Genomic DNA, 16336 nt, shown 5'->3' on the forward strand with positions numbered 1-16336 from the left:
GAGTAGGCCTTGTCCACACCTCCCGACGCTTTGCCTGGTGGGCTTTCCTCTCCTCGGGTGCCGACAGGCTGCCACAATATGTGCCTTGGGGTTCAAAGGCAACGACAGCCCTGGTTGGGGAGCTGCTCCCTCTGTTGCATCGGCCTCCTCGTCTTCACAATGGGGGTAACACTCCTCGAGGTGCAGGGCTGCAGAGGGCCCAGCGCCCCACCTGGACTTGGGTGGGATTGAGAGGTGGGTGGAGTGGAAGTGGGTTGGGGGCTGTGGGTTTGGCTTCGTGGAACCAGGGCTGGCGCCGGGCTTTGGAGGCTGGTAGGATTCGGGGACGGGGCGGAGTGGTGTGTTGAATGGATAAGGTGTGTGGGGAAGGCCAAGGGATTTGGCTCTGGGGCCCAAAGCCTCCTCCCTTGTCCCTGCCTCATCCGTGTGGCAGGATATCCTTGGGGGGCGGTCCCTACCATTTGAGTCCTTCTCTGAGCTTTGGGCAAAGGCTTCATGTTCCTTGAGGGGACAGCTTGGCCATTTCAGGTTCTGGGGTTCAATGGGAGGACTCCTGGCTGGGATGGGCACACCCCCCCAGACACACTCAAATACACACACTTGCACATATTCATACTGTCAGCCATTTCGCTTCCACCTTTGACCCTACTCCCCCTGCCCCACTTTTGCCAATTTGAGATGCTCCCCTGCTATTTCAGAAACACCACCAGAGGTGCCCCAAACTGGGCCTCTAGGAGCCAGGAGTTCAGGAGACAAGTCCACACACGTGATGCACACACATCACACAGAAGCACGTGTATGCATTCCTGCCACCCACAGCTTACACACATGTTCATATACCCGTGTGCACCTGCCAGGAAACAACACACAGCTGCCTGCCTGCCCCTCCTCGTGTACTTCCACACTCTTGTACACGCCATGTTTATCACCTGCACGCAGGCATACTCATGCACACATGTGTTTTACACGTAGGTGCCTCTTACACCAGCCTCACGTTCTGGCCTTGCACACAGTGCCTCCTGCACACCCGTGCACCTGTGTGTGCCCACACCCTGCCCGGATCTGCTTGCACCCTGCCTGGACCTCCCACCTTCACTCAGCAGGACTTCTTGAGCATTTACTATATACCAGGGCCCACGCTCCATGCTGGGGACAGAGGTGGGGAAAACTGATACCGTTTCTGCCCTGGTCGGGGAGACATTAGACAAACACAAATGATGATACGATTACAGACTCTGGTAACTGCTGGAAAGGAACCACTTTCCTACGATGAGGAAAGTGGTGCTTTTAGATTTACTATAACCAGTGAGGATAATCGTGTGTGTAGGGGAGAGGGGCTTCTGGGAGGAAGTGATAGCTGAACTGGCTTGAAGTTTTCCAGGTGAGGGCATTCCAGGCAGAGGGAACAGCTGGAGCAAAGGCCCCGAGGTAGGAAACCAAGGAACATGGAGAAGGCGGTAGCCCTGAGACCTGGGGGAGGTGGGCCTGGCCTGCCAGGGCCTGTAGTAGGTCTTCCCTGGCCTCGACCCCGACCCACATGTCCACCTCAGGCCCTCTCCATCCCTCTCTCTGACCAGCCCAACCTTCCCTTTGCTGCCTTGCCCTGCTCATGGCCCACTCTACCTGCTGGCCTCCACCCCGGGCCTGAGCCCTGTCTGTCCTGCCCCACCAGCTGCCCACCCCAGGGGTCCTGAGATACAGCATGAGGACAGGCTCTGACCACCTGCTGGGGGTTCCCGGTCTGGGACCCCTAGGACCTGTCTAGAAAGCTCCTGGGGGCCAGGCCACAGCTGGGGTTCAGCAGCTGGCTCTCTTGCTTTGAGTAATCCCAGACTTGGCTCTCCACTGGTCTGCCAAGCAGCCCCTGTGGGGCCTGAAAGGCTCCCCGAGCTGCCGCATCCACCGCCCCCCAGCCCAGGTGATGTCTCTGGTTGGTCACATTTCCATGTGGGTCTTTGAAATGTTGGGAAAGTCTCCCGAGTGCCTCGGAGAACCTAATGACAAAACCGCAACGACCAACACTGAATCCTTACTGTGTACCAGGCACTGTTCTAAAGACTTGTTACGTATTCACTCATCGAATCCTCTCAAAGACACTGAGGCCATATCTTTATCATCCCAGTTTGGTAACAGTCTCTGGGGCTTTGACCCAGGTTGTCTTGTTCCAGAATCTTTACTTTTAACCCGTCAGTGGCCACATCGCCCCTCAGAGGGTCCAAGAATCCAGGCTGCGATTTAGTTGAATCTCTTTGTTTTATAGAGGAAGGAACAAAGGCCCAGAGGAAATGGACTTGCTGAAGGTCACACAGCGGGCAGATGGCAGAGGTGTCCAGCTCCCTCTGCCCTCACCAGCCGCACGACCTTGGGCAGGTTACATCTTCTCTGAGCCTCATTCCTGACCCCAAGCAAGGGAGAGATTGCCCTGGAAGCCAGCAGGGTGGGACCTTTGGGGGATGCGAGGACTGCAATCGAGAAGGGACACGGGTGGGGGCTTTTGGGCCCTCTGGATGTGTGCTTGGTAATAAGTCGTTGAGCTGCTCATTTTTGTTCCAGGCATCTTTCTGAATGTGTGTTACATTTCGAAATGTTCACAGCATCCACCTCACAGGGTCGTTAGGAGCCTGAGTGAGAAATACTTGTAAAGCACCTAATAGTGCCTGATATGGAAGAAGTCCTCAGTGATTTATTATTATTGTCATTTCACCCTGGCAGAAGGAGTTCCCTGTGGGGATGGGAGCTGGGGACCCAAGGGGAAATGGAAGCAGAGAAGGGCCTGTGTTCAAAGCCTGCAGAATGTCCTCTCAGCCCTGAGAAGGCGGTCATGGCCCGTTCCCTGGTGAGGGCACTGGGGCTCCCAGAGAGGGTCACCTCCCAGGGTGTCTGTGAGTGGCTGGTGGTAGGCGAGGGGAGGGACAGGGAGGGGAAGGGACAACATCCCAGCTTCCATTGACCAGGGTGCACACAGCAGCCCCCTCCCGCTCTGATCAGCCCCATGAGCACAATGAAAACGGCCCTTCGCAGCCCTGCAGGGCTGCGGAAACCCAGCCTAATTGGATGCAGGACCCTCAGAGGCCTAGTTCCTCACAGGAAGTTCCCAGGAACAAGTTTCCGAGGCTGGCCTGGGTACTGGGGGTGGCGTGGGGGGCAGCAGCTGGGACTCAGGGCTCTGGCTGTGTGGAGTTGGGGGCACATGGAGGGCAGAGGGGTCATGGGAGAAAAACTTTGAGCACATGGGGTCTCAAAGCGCTGGGAAGGTGGGAAACCTCAGCTTCCCTCTCGTAGACCATCTCCTGCTTGTCCCTTCCAGGCCATCCTTCTGGCCCCATGATGACCTGTCTGTTGAAAACCTTGACCATGGCCTTTCCTGGCTCAGGGACCCCTGAACATGGCCCCGCATGGCCTTTCATCCAAGCGCTTTATCCTGGAACTCTGGCCCTTTATGAACTGCCCCGGCAACTTTTCCCTCCTTCCCCTGTGAATTCCTGCACTGGGCCCACACCAGACCAAACACGAGGCCACGTGCTTTCCTGCCTCGGGGCCTTTGCACATGCATTTCTTCCCACCCGGCTTGCCCTTCCCTGGCATCTCTCTCTTGACATCTCCCCTTCCTGCTATCAGTAAGTCCCACCTTCATGCAGTCTTTGTTCATCCCTCAATGGGATGAGCTCGTCTTCCCAGGACCACCCCCGCCCCTAGCTCAGCCATACCCCAGCAGTACCTTTGTTGCTCCTCCCTGGGTCAGGGGGCATTTTTTTTTTTTTTTCCAGGGGGCATTTTTGAGAAAGCTTTTCTGTCCTAGGAAGCTAGCAGCTTTCCATGTCTTTGCACACATGCCCCTCTGCTCTCTCTCTACCCTCTTGCTCTCCTGGCAGACTTCCCCATCTTCAAGACCCGCATGGACAGACCCCCTCCTCCCATGGCTTCCCTCAGTGAACATTATCGAGCAGCTAGGGTGAACTAGGCACTTGAGCACCTACTATGTGGCCGGTGCTAGGCTCTGGGGCTGCAGCAGTGGCCCTGTCCTTGAGGGTCATGGCGGGAGGCAGTGTTTAGAGGTGTGATACAGAGGTGGGGTAGGGGGAATGCAGGGGGCCACAGGCGTGTGTAACAGGAGAGGGTCAGAGAGTGACCTTCAGCTGAGACCTGAAGGAAGAGCTGGGTGAGCTGTGCCACTGAGTCTGGATATAGGGTTGTAACCAAGAATCAGACCCAAGCCCTGATCTCACTGACACCTGGGGGATTGGACAGATAAGTTATCAGGCAATTCTAGGGTAGGGGGATACGTGCTTAGGTAAGGGGAGCCCAGGAGGCTGTGGGAGCTCAGGGGAGAGGCTGCAAATGTAGCCTAGGACGGGGCTGGCGATCAGGAAGGTGTCCTCTAGGCGGTGACACCCCAGCTGACTTCTGACGGCTGATGGGCATCTGACAAGGTTCCAACTGGATGATGGCCCCCCACGTGCAAGGGCATAGCCTGTGCAAAGAAAGGCACGGTGGCACGAGAGCAACTTGTTTTGGGAACCTGCAGGTAGTTTAGTGAGGCTGGAGGGAGGGATGCATGTGGCCAGCAAGGCCTCCTTAGCAAAGGCCGCGGGCCACCCTGGGGAGTTTGAACTATACCCCAAAAGTTATGGCAACCCAATAGGGATTTTAAGCAGGAGAGTGAGTGAGTGGGCAGGCTTTCCTTTGTTTGGCTTTGGCTCCCAAAGTCCCCAGATAGGCAGGGGAGTCCCTCTCTGACTGCACTCCTGGCCGGGGTCTGGGGTAGGGCTTGAGGCTCACTGTGGGACTTTGAGCAAGCCCCTGACTCTCTCTGAGCCCCTCTCTCCTCCTGGGTGAACCTGCAGGGCCTGAGGCCAGGATCCTAGTGGGGCCGTAGGCAGAGGCTGGGGTGTCTCTCTTGGCCAAAGCTGCCTGAACCTTTAGTTTTATTAAAAATATTCCTTAAAAAGTCATGTAGCCACATTTCAGAAAAGTCGGAGCATAGGGAAATGAAATATACCAAAACCCACCCCAGTTTCTGTCCCCACCCCAAGCCTGAAACACACCACTGCTAGCATTTTGGTGTTTCCTTCCTGTCTTTTCCCTCAGCACCCGGTTTTTATATAGATGTCATTGCTCTATCTATACAAATAATTTTAAACTCTTCCCTTCCCCCCAACTAATGTTGTATCATGAGTATTTCCTAAATGACTGCAGGGTGGTTTTAATCCCTCTTTTTAATGGATGTGGCGTCAAGGTGGAAAACATGGGCTCTGGAGCCCGACTTTCTGAGTTCAAATCGTATACACACTGCTTGACTTTGAGCAAGTTACCTAATTTCTCTGTGCCTCAGTTCCTTGTAAGGTTGATATGAATGTTAAATGAGTCATTGCAATGCCAGTAAACATTGGCTATTATCAACGACTGTAGAGTATCACTGTGTAACATGATTTACAGAGCCACCCCCCTATTTAAAATTTTGGCTGTTCCAGGTTTTTGCTACTGTAAAAAAACCATTGAAGCAAACAGCTTTGTGCATAAAACTTTGTCTATATTTGGGATATTTCCTAGGTACAGATGACCAAGAATAGGATTGCTAGGCCAGGAAGTCTGAAAATTTTTATAGAGCTCATGGCACGTTATTGCCAGATTGTTTTCGGAAATGTTTGTTCTAGTTTACACTCCCAGAAATAATGCATGGGAGTGCCATTTCACCATACCCTCACCAGCATTGAGTATTATCATTTTCTTATTGCTTCTTGCTATTTTAACATGTGAAGCTCATTTAATTTTCACTGCTAAGGAAGCAGAACCATTTTCTGTGTTTATTAGCTGTTAACTTTTTTGGTCTGCTAGTCTCTCAGCCTCTTCTCAGATCAATTAAGAAGATAGGGCTTAGATACAGAAAATAGGGAAGAATATAACACAGGGGACAACATAGTGCCAGAGTGGCGGGAGGGGACTCAGAGGAGGGGGAGGGGACTTTCCTCTATCTAGGCCATGACACTTTCAGTTCCCTCTACCTAGACTATTCATTCATTCAAACATTTATCAGGTACTTTTTGGCTTAAAGGTAAATGACTCAGCCTTGATTGTGGCCTGACAGAGAGCATGTCCAACAGCAGAGATGGACGAGAAAACGGGCAGAAAATGGACTGCCAAGGGTCTGATGATGAACATGCAGGGCACAGAGGGAGCAGAGAGGAGAGGCACCCAACATAGCCTAGCAGTCCTGGAAGGCTTCCAGGAGGAAGTGGCCTGTAAACTGGGGCCTGAGGAATAAGTTGTAGTTAACCAGTGAAATGGGGAGGGCAGAGGGTTCCAGGGAGAGGTGAGGAAGTGAGAAGGGAAGTGGAGCACTGGGGGAGCGCTCGGTCTGGCTGGGCAGAGTGGAAGGCAGAAATAACCACTGAGGCCAAAGAGGTCAGCTAGGGCCAGGCATGGAAGGCCTAAGGAATCCAGACCTTGTCTGGAGGGAAGGAGGGAGCCATCAAAGGTTCTCAGTAGGGGAATGTTGTGATCTGATTTGTGTTTTAGAAATACCACAGTGACTGCAGTAGGAGAATAGAATGGGTCGTGTGGGTAGAGGTGAGGGACCCTGGGAGGAGGCGATAGCTGAGGCCAGAGCAGAAAGGGGTCCAGACCAGGGCAGGGAAGGTGTGGAGATAATCCCTGTGGAACCCTGACGAGCTTCAAAGTGCCAATTGAATGTCACCTGTGCCAGGCAGCCCTTGCCGACATCTGCCATGACCCACCAGGTCATATGTACCTGGAGGATGGGGCCTGTGCAGGGCCTGGCATGCGACGGTCAGTTGAGTGCCCACCATCCCTGACCCTGAGCCCCCTTGCTCCTCCCTGCCTCCAGACCCTCCATCTGTTCCCCCCACCCCCTTGGCTACCAACCACTTTCTTTCTCTCTTTTTAAGAATAAATTTATTGTTTTCATTATAAAAGCAACAACAACATTGCAGAGTATCTGGAAATTAGAGAAACAAAGACAAAAAACCAGATCAGCTCCAGCCACCTCCCCCAGCGCTCCCAGCCTCCCTCTGGGCGTGGTTCCCTGCAGCTTTTTCTGACGCAGGTTTTTATTTTTGCCTCCTTGTAATCATAGTATCCGGACAGTTTTGGGTCCTGCTCTCTCCCATTTGCTTTGTTGGGAGCTAGTTCCCCTGTGGCCGTGGGGTCTGGGCAGATCTCATTTTTTAATGTCTCTGGGCTGGTCTGGGGATGGGGTAGGTGGGACAAAAGTTGCTGTCCTGCAGCGGGCAAGGCTAATCACATTCCCCCTTGGGCTGTCCATTTTCTTTTGTGTCTGTTTGTCTAGGCCTGAACCTCCCCAGGTGGCAGGGCCTGGCACCTGGTGTGCCCCTTCCTCAGTGCCCCTGCCCCTACTGCCCCTTTGTGGAGCTTGCTAGGCTGGCCTCAGAGGCCACCGTCCTGGGAAAGGGTGATGGACAGACCTGGTTTCCAATCCAGAGTCAGTTCTGTGACCTCAGGCAAGTTACTTAACCTCTCTGGACCTCAGTTTCCTCATATGTATAATGGGTCTATTGCAACAATAAAATAATGGCTGTAAAATGCCCTGCTACCATTCCTGGCCTATTTTAAGTGTTCGGGAAAAGGTAGTCGGTATTATTGTGCTTTTTCATTCTACAAAGAGTTTCTGAGACCCCCTTGGACTAGATGCTGGAATGGCAGAGGTGAATGAGCACCACTTCTACCTGTGAAGAGCTCACAGTCTGGTGGGGAAGTCACCCAGGGAAACATGACTGCACCAGGGTGTGATCAGACCTGTAGTGCTTCACCAGATCTGGGTGGCATCCTAACTCCATCACTTGCTAGCTGTGTGACTTTGGGCAAGTTGGTCAACCTCTCTGAGCTGCAGTTTCCTCTTCTGTTAAATGTACATCTCACAGGGCCACTGGGAAAATTCAGTGACATGATGCGTGTAACATACTCAGCACAGTGCCTGGCAAGTAGTAGGTGTTGAAACCAATGGTAGCTGCCATTTATTATTATTATTGTTATTGTTATTCCCATATACAAGGTGCTGTTGGGAACACAGAGGAAGTGACTGACTGGGGGTTCAGGGAAAGCTCCGTAGAAGAGGGAACACTTGAGCTGGGTCTTGAAGGATGAGTAGAAGTTCACCAAGTGGGAAAGGACACTCTAGGTAAGGAGCCTGTGATTCCAGGTTGAAATCTGTCAATGAGGGGTTTGTTCTTTGGGGGAATAAGGCAATTGTGTTCATCCCAACTTCCCCGAGTGCCCCTCACTGCCTCCTTCCGGGTCTGCCTGGGGGCTATGTGCGCTCACCCTCCTGTAATAGCATCCACCTGTGACTCTGTCCTGGTGGCTGTGGGATCCTGCCCATGGGAGTTGCCATGTCCCCATCTGTCCATGTTTGGGACCACAGATCTGGCCTGTCGGAGTTTGGTGCTGTCTGTCTGCATGTTCCTGTGACTCTGTCTGTCTGTGTCGGTGTCCAGAGGACCTCCTGGGCCACACCTTGGAGGGCAACCTGCATGCTTCCTTGGCTTCCAGCTCTAACCAAATAGCCAGGCCTCCTTGGCCACCCTTTTCCCTGGCCCAGGGTAGCCCCCGCCTCTCACTTCCGTTCCATTCCCTGGGGGCCTTCGACCAGTTCCCTCTCACTGCCTCCTCTCCTGGCTTCTCCAGGCCCGCCTACACTCAGCAGTCAGAGGGGCCTTTCTAAACCACAGATACTGTCCCGTCACCTACTGCTTCAAGTCCAGACTCCAGGCCTCAGATTCTGGAACCACCTTTCTAGGTCTGACCCTGGCCGTTGGCTCTAGCCTCATGTCCTGTCTCCCGGTCTACACTGATCACTTTAGCTCGCCTCACGCACTGTGTTGCTTCTCACCCCTGGGCCTTTGCACAGGCTGCTGCTTTTGCCAGGAATGCTCCCCACTCCTTCTTTGCCCGGCTAACTCCCACTCATCCTTTAAGACCTAAAGCACGTATCACCTCCGCTGGGAAGTCCTCCCTGATCCTTTCTTTCCATCCTGAGCTCTGGGCTGCTCATCCCTGACTTGGGGGGCAAGAGCAAGTGACTTGCCCAAGATCACACAGCTGGTGTTTTGGAGCCAAGATTTGAACCTGGGTGCACTGGGCTCCAAATAAAGCAGGTTGTTCCGTGGTCCAGGTGAGGGGATAGTAGCTAGGACTTGTGAAGAGGATGGAGTGGATTTGAGAGAGAGTTTGGAAATGGAATCCTGAAGACGTGGCTGCTGGTGTATCTGAGCTGGGAGGGGAGGGAGGGGACGTGCTGTGGATGAGTGTCTGTGGCAGGAGCATCTGGGCAGATGGCGATGCCCCGCTCAGAGGGGATCGCTAGGGGAGTACATATCCTAGGGGAAGACCAAGTCCAGCTCAGGCCTGCTGAGTCTGAGCAGCCCATGAGTGGTCAGGGAGGTAACTGGAAGGTGGGCCTGGAGCTCCAGGGGGCAGCCTGGTCTGGGGGTGGAGACCTGGGGGTTGGCTGGTATTTAAAGTCCTAGAGTGGATGGGCCACCCAGGGACTGAGGCCAGTGGAAGAGAGGAGGCTTCCGCCCACCCTGAGGAGCCCAGGCTTTGCGGGGTGGGAGCTGGGAAAGAGACTGAGAAGATGAGGAACCCAGGGCTCGCGGCACACAGATCTTCTCAAAGGGCCCAGGGGGCCGGGAGGCCATGAAGGACAGGACTGGAAGGCAGCCCTTCGGCTTTTGACTGCATGGAGGTCCCTGGTGGCGTGTGGCAGGCCTCACAGGCAAAAGTTCTTTTTTTTGCAGAAGCTTGTGGGTCACGTGTCTGCTTCCTCCACTTAGCTCAGGGCTCCCAGAGGGCAGGGCTCTTCTCTTTGCCTACGGTTCCCCAGCACCGGTCCCCAGTTTGGCCCAGAGGATGTATCCAGAACGAATGGATGGGCGGATGGGTGGGTGGGCGGCTCTAGGAGGTGTTTCATTCATTGACCCATCCAACTTTTTTCACCTTTTAGAGCAAGAAAAACAGAATGACAGCTTGCTTGCCCTACTGCAAGGATCAGGGCTGTGAGTCTCGAGGCTCAAAGCACAGTCTTGGCTTCTGTCTGGGGCATGAAGCCCGGTCTGCATGTCCTCCCCAACCTCCAGCATGTCTCCTCTGCCTGTCCGGCGTGGCCACTCAGCCCTAGCCGGCCTGGCTCCTCTGCCCCAGGCTCCTCTGCCCCAGGCACAGTCCTCAGGCTCCTCCCGCTGACCTGGGTCCTCCGAGCTTCAGGCTCCCCGGCTTAGCACACTGCCTGACGCCTCCTCGCCAGCAGCCCTCAAGGCCCTGCTGGCTGGCCTCACTCTCCAGCTCCCTTTGGTGTCAGTGGGCGGCTGCTGCCTGTCCCAGACCTGCCTTGTACTTTCACACCTCCGTGTCTGCTCACACTGTTGCCTCTGCCTGGATGCCCTTCTGCCTTGTCCATCTGTCCTAAACAGACATCTGACCAGTCTCTCTCCTGCTTAAAATCTCTCCCTCAACACAAGGTCTGCGTGGCTCAGCCCGGCCCCGGCCACCCTGTCACGCGGGTCCCAGGGCTGCACAGGTGCACACCCACCTAGAAGGCTTGTTGGGGGGCTCACATGAGATGCTCTTGATGCACACCTGGCAATGTGCCTGACACTCAGTAAGGGCTCAGCAGACGCTCCCTCCTGCCCCCGCCTGCCTTCCCTGCGCTGACACACGGTAGATGTACACCAGTACCTGGGTCACTGACCAAATCATTAAGTTACTTAAGCCCAGCCAGAGAAGGACACAGAGAAATGAAGCAGAGGCTGTGCGGATTAGAGTACATGACCCAGGGCAGACCCTTCCCCTCTGTGTGCCTGCTTCCCCAACCAGGGTTAGGGGTGGTCCCTGGCTGACCAGGGGCCTGATAAGTGGCAGAGAGGATGCTCTATCCCGGCTATGGGACCCGGTACCTCCCTGACCAGGGTGGAGTTTGGGGAAGCCTGGACTTGGCATTGAACTGAGGAGGAGGAGAGGACAGCTCCCCCAGAACTGTCTGAGGAACAGTCGGGTACAGTGGGCAGAATCCTGGGCCAGGGCAGGAATGAAGCAGAGTGGCCTGTTTCAATCCCATTTTACAGATGAGGAAAACTGAGGCTTAGAGAGCCGATGCCCAACACTGCAGCGCAGCGCTCCCTCCTGTTTCCCCATCCGTGTGGCCAGGAGCAAGTGCTTCCCTCCTGGTGCCCTACCTTCTTCCTCTGTGAAATGGGGGTGAAGATTTTCCCTGCTTCCTGGGGCTCTGCTGAGAATGCTGCTGGATACAGAGGGCTTTGTACGCTGTCAGCAGTGCTAGATAACTGTGTGGGACTGTCTTTAAAATAATTCTGATTATTTATTTATTCATTTATTCATTCTGTCACACAACTCATGTTGTTGATCACCTTCTGGGCCTGGCTGCCGGGGATGCCAAGCTGAACGAGACAGATGTATCCAATTCCCAGGCCTCTCTGAGGCAGCTCCCCAGCTCCTCTTCCCCTCAGCCCTGGAGCCTCCTCACCCTGGCTTTACAGCTCAGACCCCTTCACGGTTTCCCCAGTGGACAACAGCAAGGGGGGAGGGACAGGTCTGAGGCTGCTGGGTGGATGGGTAGTGGGTGCTATGCCATCCTAAGACAGGACATATTCACAGTCCTACAGTCAGCATGCTTTGTCCTTCCCCCTGAACAGCTAAGGGACTGGTGAGCTGGACTTTGGAGTCAGGCAGATTAGAGTGGGAATCTCAGCTCTCTGCTTACCTGCTGTGTGACCTTGACCAAGTCACTCCACCTCTCTGAACTTCAGTTTCCTTAGTAGTAAAATGGGGATGATAAGAGTACCTGCCTCTTGGTGTCAGTATGCCTGGCACAAGGTGGGTACTTAGTAAATGGCAGCCTTCTCACTATTTTTATTGTGTTGAGGTCTTTCTTTGAAAGGAGAAGTTCCAGGGATCTGGAGCAGTCAGGGAGAACTCCAGGCAGGAAGTGCTTCTGGTATTGGGTTGTGAAGGATGGGCAGGGTTGGATGGGTGGAGAGAAGGGCAGCTTGGTCTCTGTGGGTGGCGGGAGCAGGAGGGCTTTTAGAGCTGCCCCAGCCACCCAGAGGAGGATACTCTTGAGTCCCAGCCTGGCCAGGCTTGGACCCCAAGCGGGCCCCCAGGCTGGGAGTGAGAGGCAAGGACCTTTGCATACAGGTATTGAGTCGTCTGCATGTGGATTTGTTCCACCAAGGACTGGGGTTTGCAAAGCAAGTTCCCCAGAGGAACTGGCTTGAGCAAATCTGATTTCTAGTCTTGACTCTGGCACCCTAGCCCTATGGTCTTGGACAGGTCTCTTTCCTTCTCTCCAAGCCTCAGTTTCTTCACCTATAAAATGGGATAATACCTCCTGTGCCTACTTCTCAAGTAAAGATCACAAGAGATAATTTATATAAAAGATCTTTCTTAAAGTGTTCTGATTAGGTTGTATCCTTATTGAGGGCTTTTTCCTGAAATCCTCTGCCTGCGATTCCAGTAGGGGCTTCTCCCACTTGTAGGGCCAGGAAAAAAGGTTAAAGGCACTTCATTTCAGCCTTGCCTATCATAAGAAACAGTTCCATTTAAGCAACCAATACCAGTAGGTATTTAGTTAGTAATTTCTGTAAGAGAGAGATAAATAAGAGAAATTTGATAGGGAGCAAGACTTAATGGAATGCCTCTGTCCAGCATGGTCCCTATAAGTCACTTCTTGACTTACTCTAGGGTCACAGGAAGACTTGAACCCTATGGAAGACAAAGATAGCTTTGAAGGCCCACCCTTCATACTGCCCTGGTTGAAAAGCCCTTTTAACTGCACAGGAACTTGCCAGAGGTGAGGGCCACCAGACGGGTTTTCACATACTTCTACTGAAGAGCCCCAAACTGCCCTAGCCTCAGGCCTCCTCAACCCCCTCCTTAAGCACAGTGTTCCGACACATCCTTGTAGGGAAAATGTTTCTGGCCATGCTTGTTTCTTGAGGATAACTTTCCAGAGGTACGGTTTCTTTGGTCAAAAGGCAATACTGTAATCATTTGGGTCCCCGTAAATCATCCTGCCAAATTGCCCTTCAGAAAGGCTGTATCTGATGACCCAAGTTGCCCCCTGTGTTTTAATGGGGCCAGGGGTCAGAGAGCAGGGATCAGGGAGGGGCAGTTGCCTCAGCTCTGTGGCTATTTACAAAGTTGGCCCAGGACCTCTCAGTTTGTCTCTGGACAGCAGGCTTCTGTGTGGAATCCATAGGGTTGGCTCTGTAGCCCAGGGCCCTTGGGGGGCGGGGTAATAGGGATTGGTCTGCGGGCATCATGGGAGCGGGGTGGGGGAGGGGAGCTGGGAGTACTCTGTTTTGGATATGACCTTTGCTCTCTGGGGCCCACCGTGGGACACCTGAATTCCAGACTTTTCAGCCTGGAGATGTGGTTCTCTGGGCCTGGCAGGAGGCCTGCTCCGCTGCGGGGTGAGGGTCCCACGGGGGCAGGGATCCCAGACACTGGCCCAGACTTGAGTGGGTGTAGCTGATGGGGGCTCGCCCCTGGCCGGTGGGGAGGGCCCTCTTCCCTGTGACAGTCGCTCTCTCCCCGCAGGATGGCCGAGCCTCGATTTAACAACCCCTACTTCTGGCCCCCTCCTCCAACCATGCCCAGCCAGGTAAGACGGAGCGTCGCCCCTCCCGCCACCCTCCCCCTCTCGGAGCTGCTTTGCTTTGCCCCGGGCTTTGGCTGCGGCCTGCGGGGCGAGGGGCGAGGGGTTCGCGGGTGGCCCGGCGGCCCAAGCCCCCTCAGTACCTCTCCTCTCCCGCCCGCAGCTGGACAACCTGGTCCTGATTAACAAGATCAAGGAGCAGCTGATGGCGGAGAAGATCCGGCCGCCTCACCTGCCGCCCACGTCGGCCTCGTCGCAGCAGCCGCTCCTCGTGCCGCCGGCGCCGGCCGACAGCAGCCAGGCCGTCATGTCGCTGCCCAAGCTGCAGCAGGTGCCGGGGCTGCACCCGCAGGCCGTGCCGCAGCCTGACGTGGCGCTGCACGCGCGGCCGGCCACCAGCACGGTCACAGGTACCGCGGGGCCGGGTTGGGGGTGCTGGTTAAGGCTGGGCGGAGACTACCTGGGAGGGGCGTGGCCAGTATACCCTGCGGCGGGGCGGGGCGGGCAGGCAGGGCCTGGGGCGGGGGGGTGGAGCTTCCGGACTTCTTTCCGTCCAGTACCCTGACGAAGCGCCCCGCTAAGCCACCTGGATGGGACGAGCTTGGGTTACTGCCCGTTGGGGGATCACCAAGGAAGCCAAATCCACGTAGCTATTTCAGGAATCCAGAGGAGAGCCCTAACCAGACTTGGGGGGTGAGGGGTGAGGGAAGACTTCCTTGGAGGAGTCCCTATGCAAGGAAGGGTTGGTGGTTGACTAGGGAAATGGAGCAGCAGGAGGAAATAACATGTGCAGAGCGAGGATGTGTGTAGAAAGCAAGAGTAGGACAGTGTCCGGGTAGGGAAGATCAAAAGATGATGATAATAATCCTATTATGGCAGCTAACTCCAGGTGGGCACCTGTATATGTTCACCAGTATTCATGTTATTACTCCCAGCCGTTCTGTGAGGTGGCTACTGTTAGGTTGACTTAAAGAAAAAGCAGTTGCGTGTGGTTCGCCCTAACGTTTCCATTGAACAGATGAGCAAACTGAGGCCCAGTTTCACAGCCAGTAGGAGGCAGAGGCAGGCAGTGTGGTTCCAGAGCCCATGTGTGAACCCTTTTGCTCTACCGGTTCTGCTGAGGCTGGAAAGGAAGCAGGCACCAGACTGTGAAGGGCCCTGGGGGCCACCTGTGCAGCTTGGATTTCACCCTCAGGCAGTGGGAGCGTGGAGGGTTTTTTTTTTTTTTTTTTTTTTTTTTTTTTAAATGGTAGGTTTCTGCTTTTAAGATTTATTTATTTTTTTATTGATTGATTGGTCGCTATGTTGGGTCTTAGTTTCTGTGCTAGGGCTTTCTCCAGTTGTGGCAAGCGGGGGCCACTCTTCATCGCGGTGCGCGGGCCTCTCACTGTCGTGGCCTCTCTTGTTGCGAAGCACAGGCTCCAGACGCGCAGGCTCAGTAGTTGTGGCTCACGGGCCTAGTTGCTCCGTGGCATGTGGGATCTTCCCAGACCAGGGCTCGAACCCGTGTCCCCTGCATTGGCAGGCAGATTCTCAACCACTGCGCCACCAGGGAAGCCCCGCGTGGAGGGTTTTTAAGTAGGCAAGGGAAATGCTCAGATTTGGGTGAGAAAGCTGGGTCTGGCTATAAGGTGGAGACTGGCTTGGTGGCACGGAGAGCTGCAGGAGAGGGTGGTGGCCTGGACAAGGCAGCCGCAGAGGGATGGAGAGAAGGGGACAGATGTGAGATATGTTGAGGGAGAGCGGACAGGGCTTGGTGCTGGGCTGGTTGTAGGGGTGAGGAGTGGGAGGAGGCAAGGGAGACTCCCAGGCACTGCCAGTGAGATGGAGTCGTAGGAGGGGGAGCGGGGTGGGGGAAAGATGTGAGCCCAGTCTTGGATCGATTGAGGCTGGGGCCTGGGGGGACATCCTAGGCAGTGTCATGAGGCTGGGCTGCCTGGTGCCCACCTCAGAGCCTGGTGGACAGGCTTTCTCCAGTGGCCACTGTATCTGGGCTGTTGTTCCTCCTCTAGCTGGCCCCGCCGCCAGCCAGATGCCTGTGCCTCTCTCCCCCTCTCCCTCCTGCCTCTCAGAGATGCCCAAGAGTCATGGGGCCCCGTGAGCCTCCCCCCCAGGCCCCAGCCACCCTCTGCACATTCCCTTATTATGACCTTATTAGATTTATTTTTTCATTTTAAAAGTAATATTAAAAAAGTAATATAAGCATATTAAGGGAAATTTGGAAAAAAGAGAAACTAAGAAAAAAGAAAATCACTCATAATCCCCAGCTCATAACCCAGCAGCTTAGAGAGCCTTTTAGTCCATTTCCTTCCTTTTCCATCTTTTTGTTTTGTTTTTTAATATGCGGGCGTGTTTTGATGAGCTTGTGGTAGGGCTGTACCCATGACTTTAACTTTCTTTTCCTACTCACCTTTCTATCGTAAACATATTTAGTGCATTTTTTATTGTAAAGGTAACTCATAGTCATTATAGAAAATTTAGAAATTGCAGACAAGCTAAAAGGAGAAAAAAAATTAACCCTCGTCCTACTGTTGTTAGCATTTTCATATGTTTTCTCTATAATTTATTTTATTTTATCCTTTAATCACAGATGTAAAAAATGGATGAATTCACCAGGTAAAAAATTCAAATAATATGGAAGCAGATAAAGTATGAATATCTCCTTTTACCAACAAATTCTTCTCCCTC

At 54.0% G+C, this 16336-nt stretch overlaps 1 protein-coding gene across 4 annotated transcripts in view; it reads left to right on the forward strand.

Moving 5' to 3' along the window:
- The window catches only part of ZNF362 (zinc finger protein 362), a 38449-nt gene that overhangs the window by 5759 nt on the left and 16354 nt on the right, over positions 1-16336 (forward strand). For 2 of the 4 annotated variants that reach the window (XM_036863444.1, XM_036863455.1), the window contains exons 2-3: positions 13591-13654; positions 13812-14058. In XM_036863444.1, the coding sequence (XP_036719339.1) occupies positions 13592-13654; positions 13812-14058 (310 nt within the window). In that variant the 5' untranslated portion in view covers position 13591. Of the gene's footprint in view, positions 1-8029; positions 8156-12732; positions 12842-13590; positions 13655-13811; positions 14059-16336 lie in introns of those variants that run through there. The other 2 variants (XM_036863435.1, XM_036863424.1) reach the window with 2 other exon arrangements.

Source organism: Balaenoptera musculus, chromosome 1, assembly GCF_009873245.2.
Source record: "Balaenoptera musculus isolate JJ_BM4_2016_0621 chromosome 1, mBalMus1.pri.v3, whole genome shotgun sequence".
Classification (NCBI taxonomy): domain Eukaryota; kingdom Metazoa; phylum Chordata; class Mammalia; order Artiodactyla; family Balaenopteridae; genus Balaenoptera; species Balaenoptera musculus.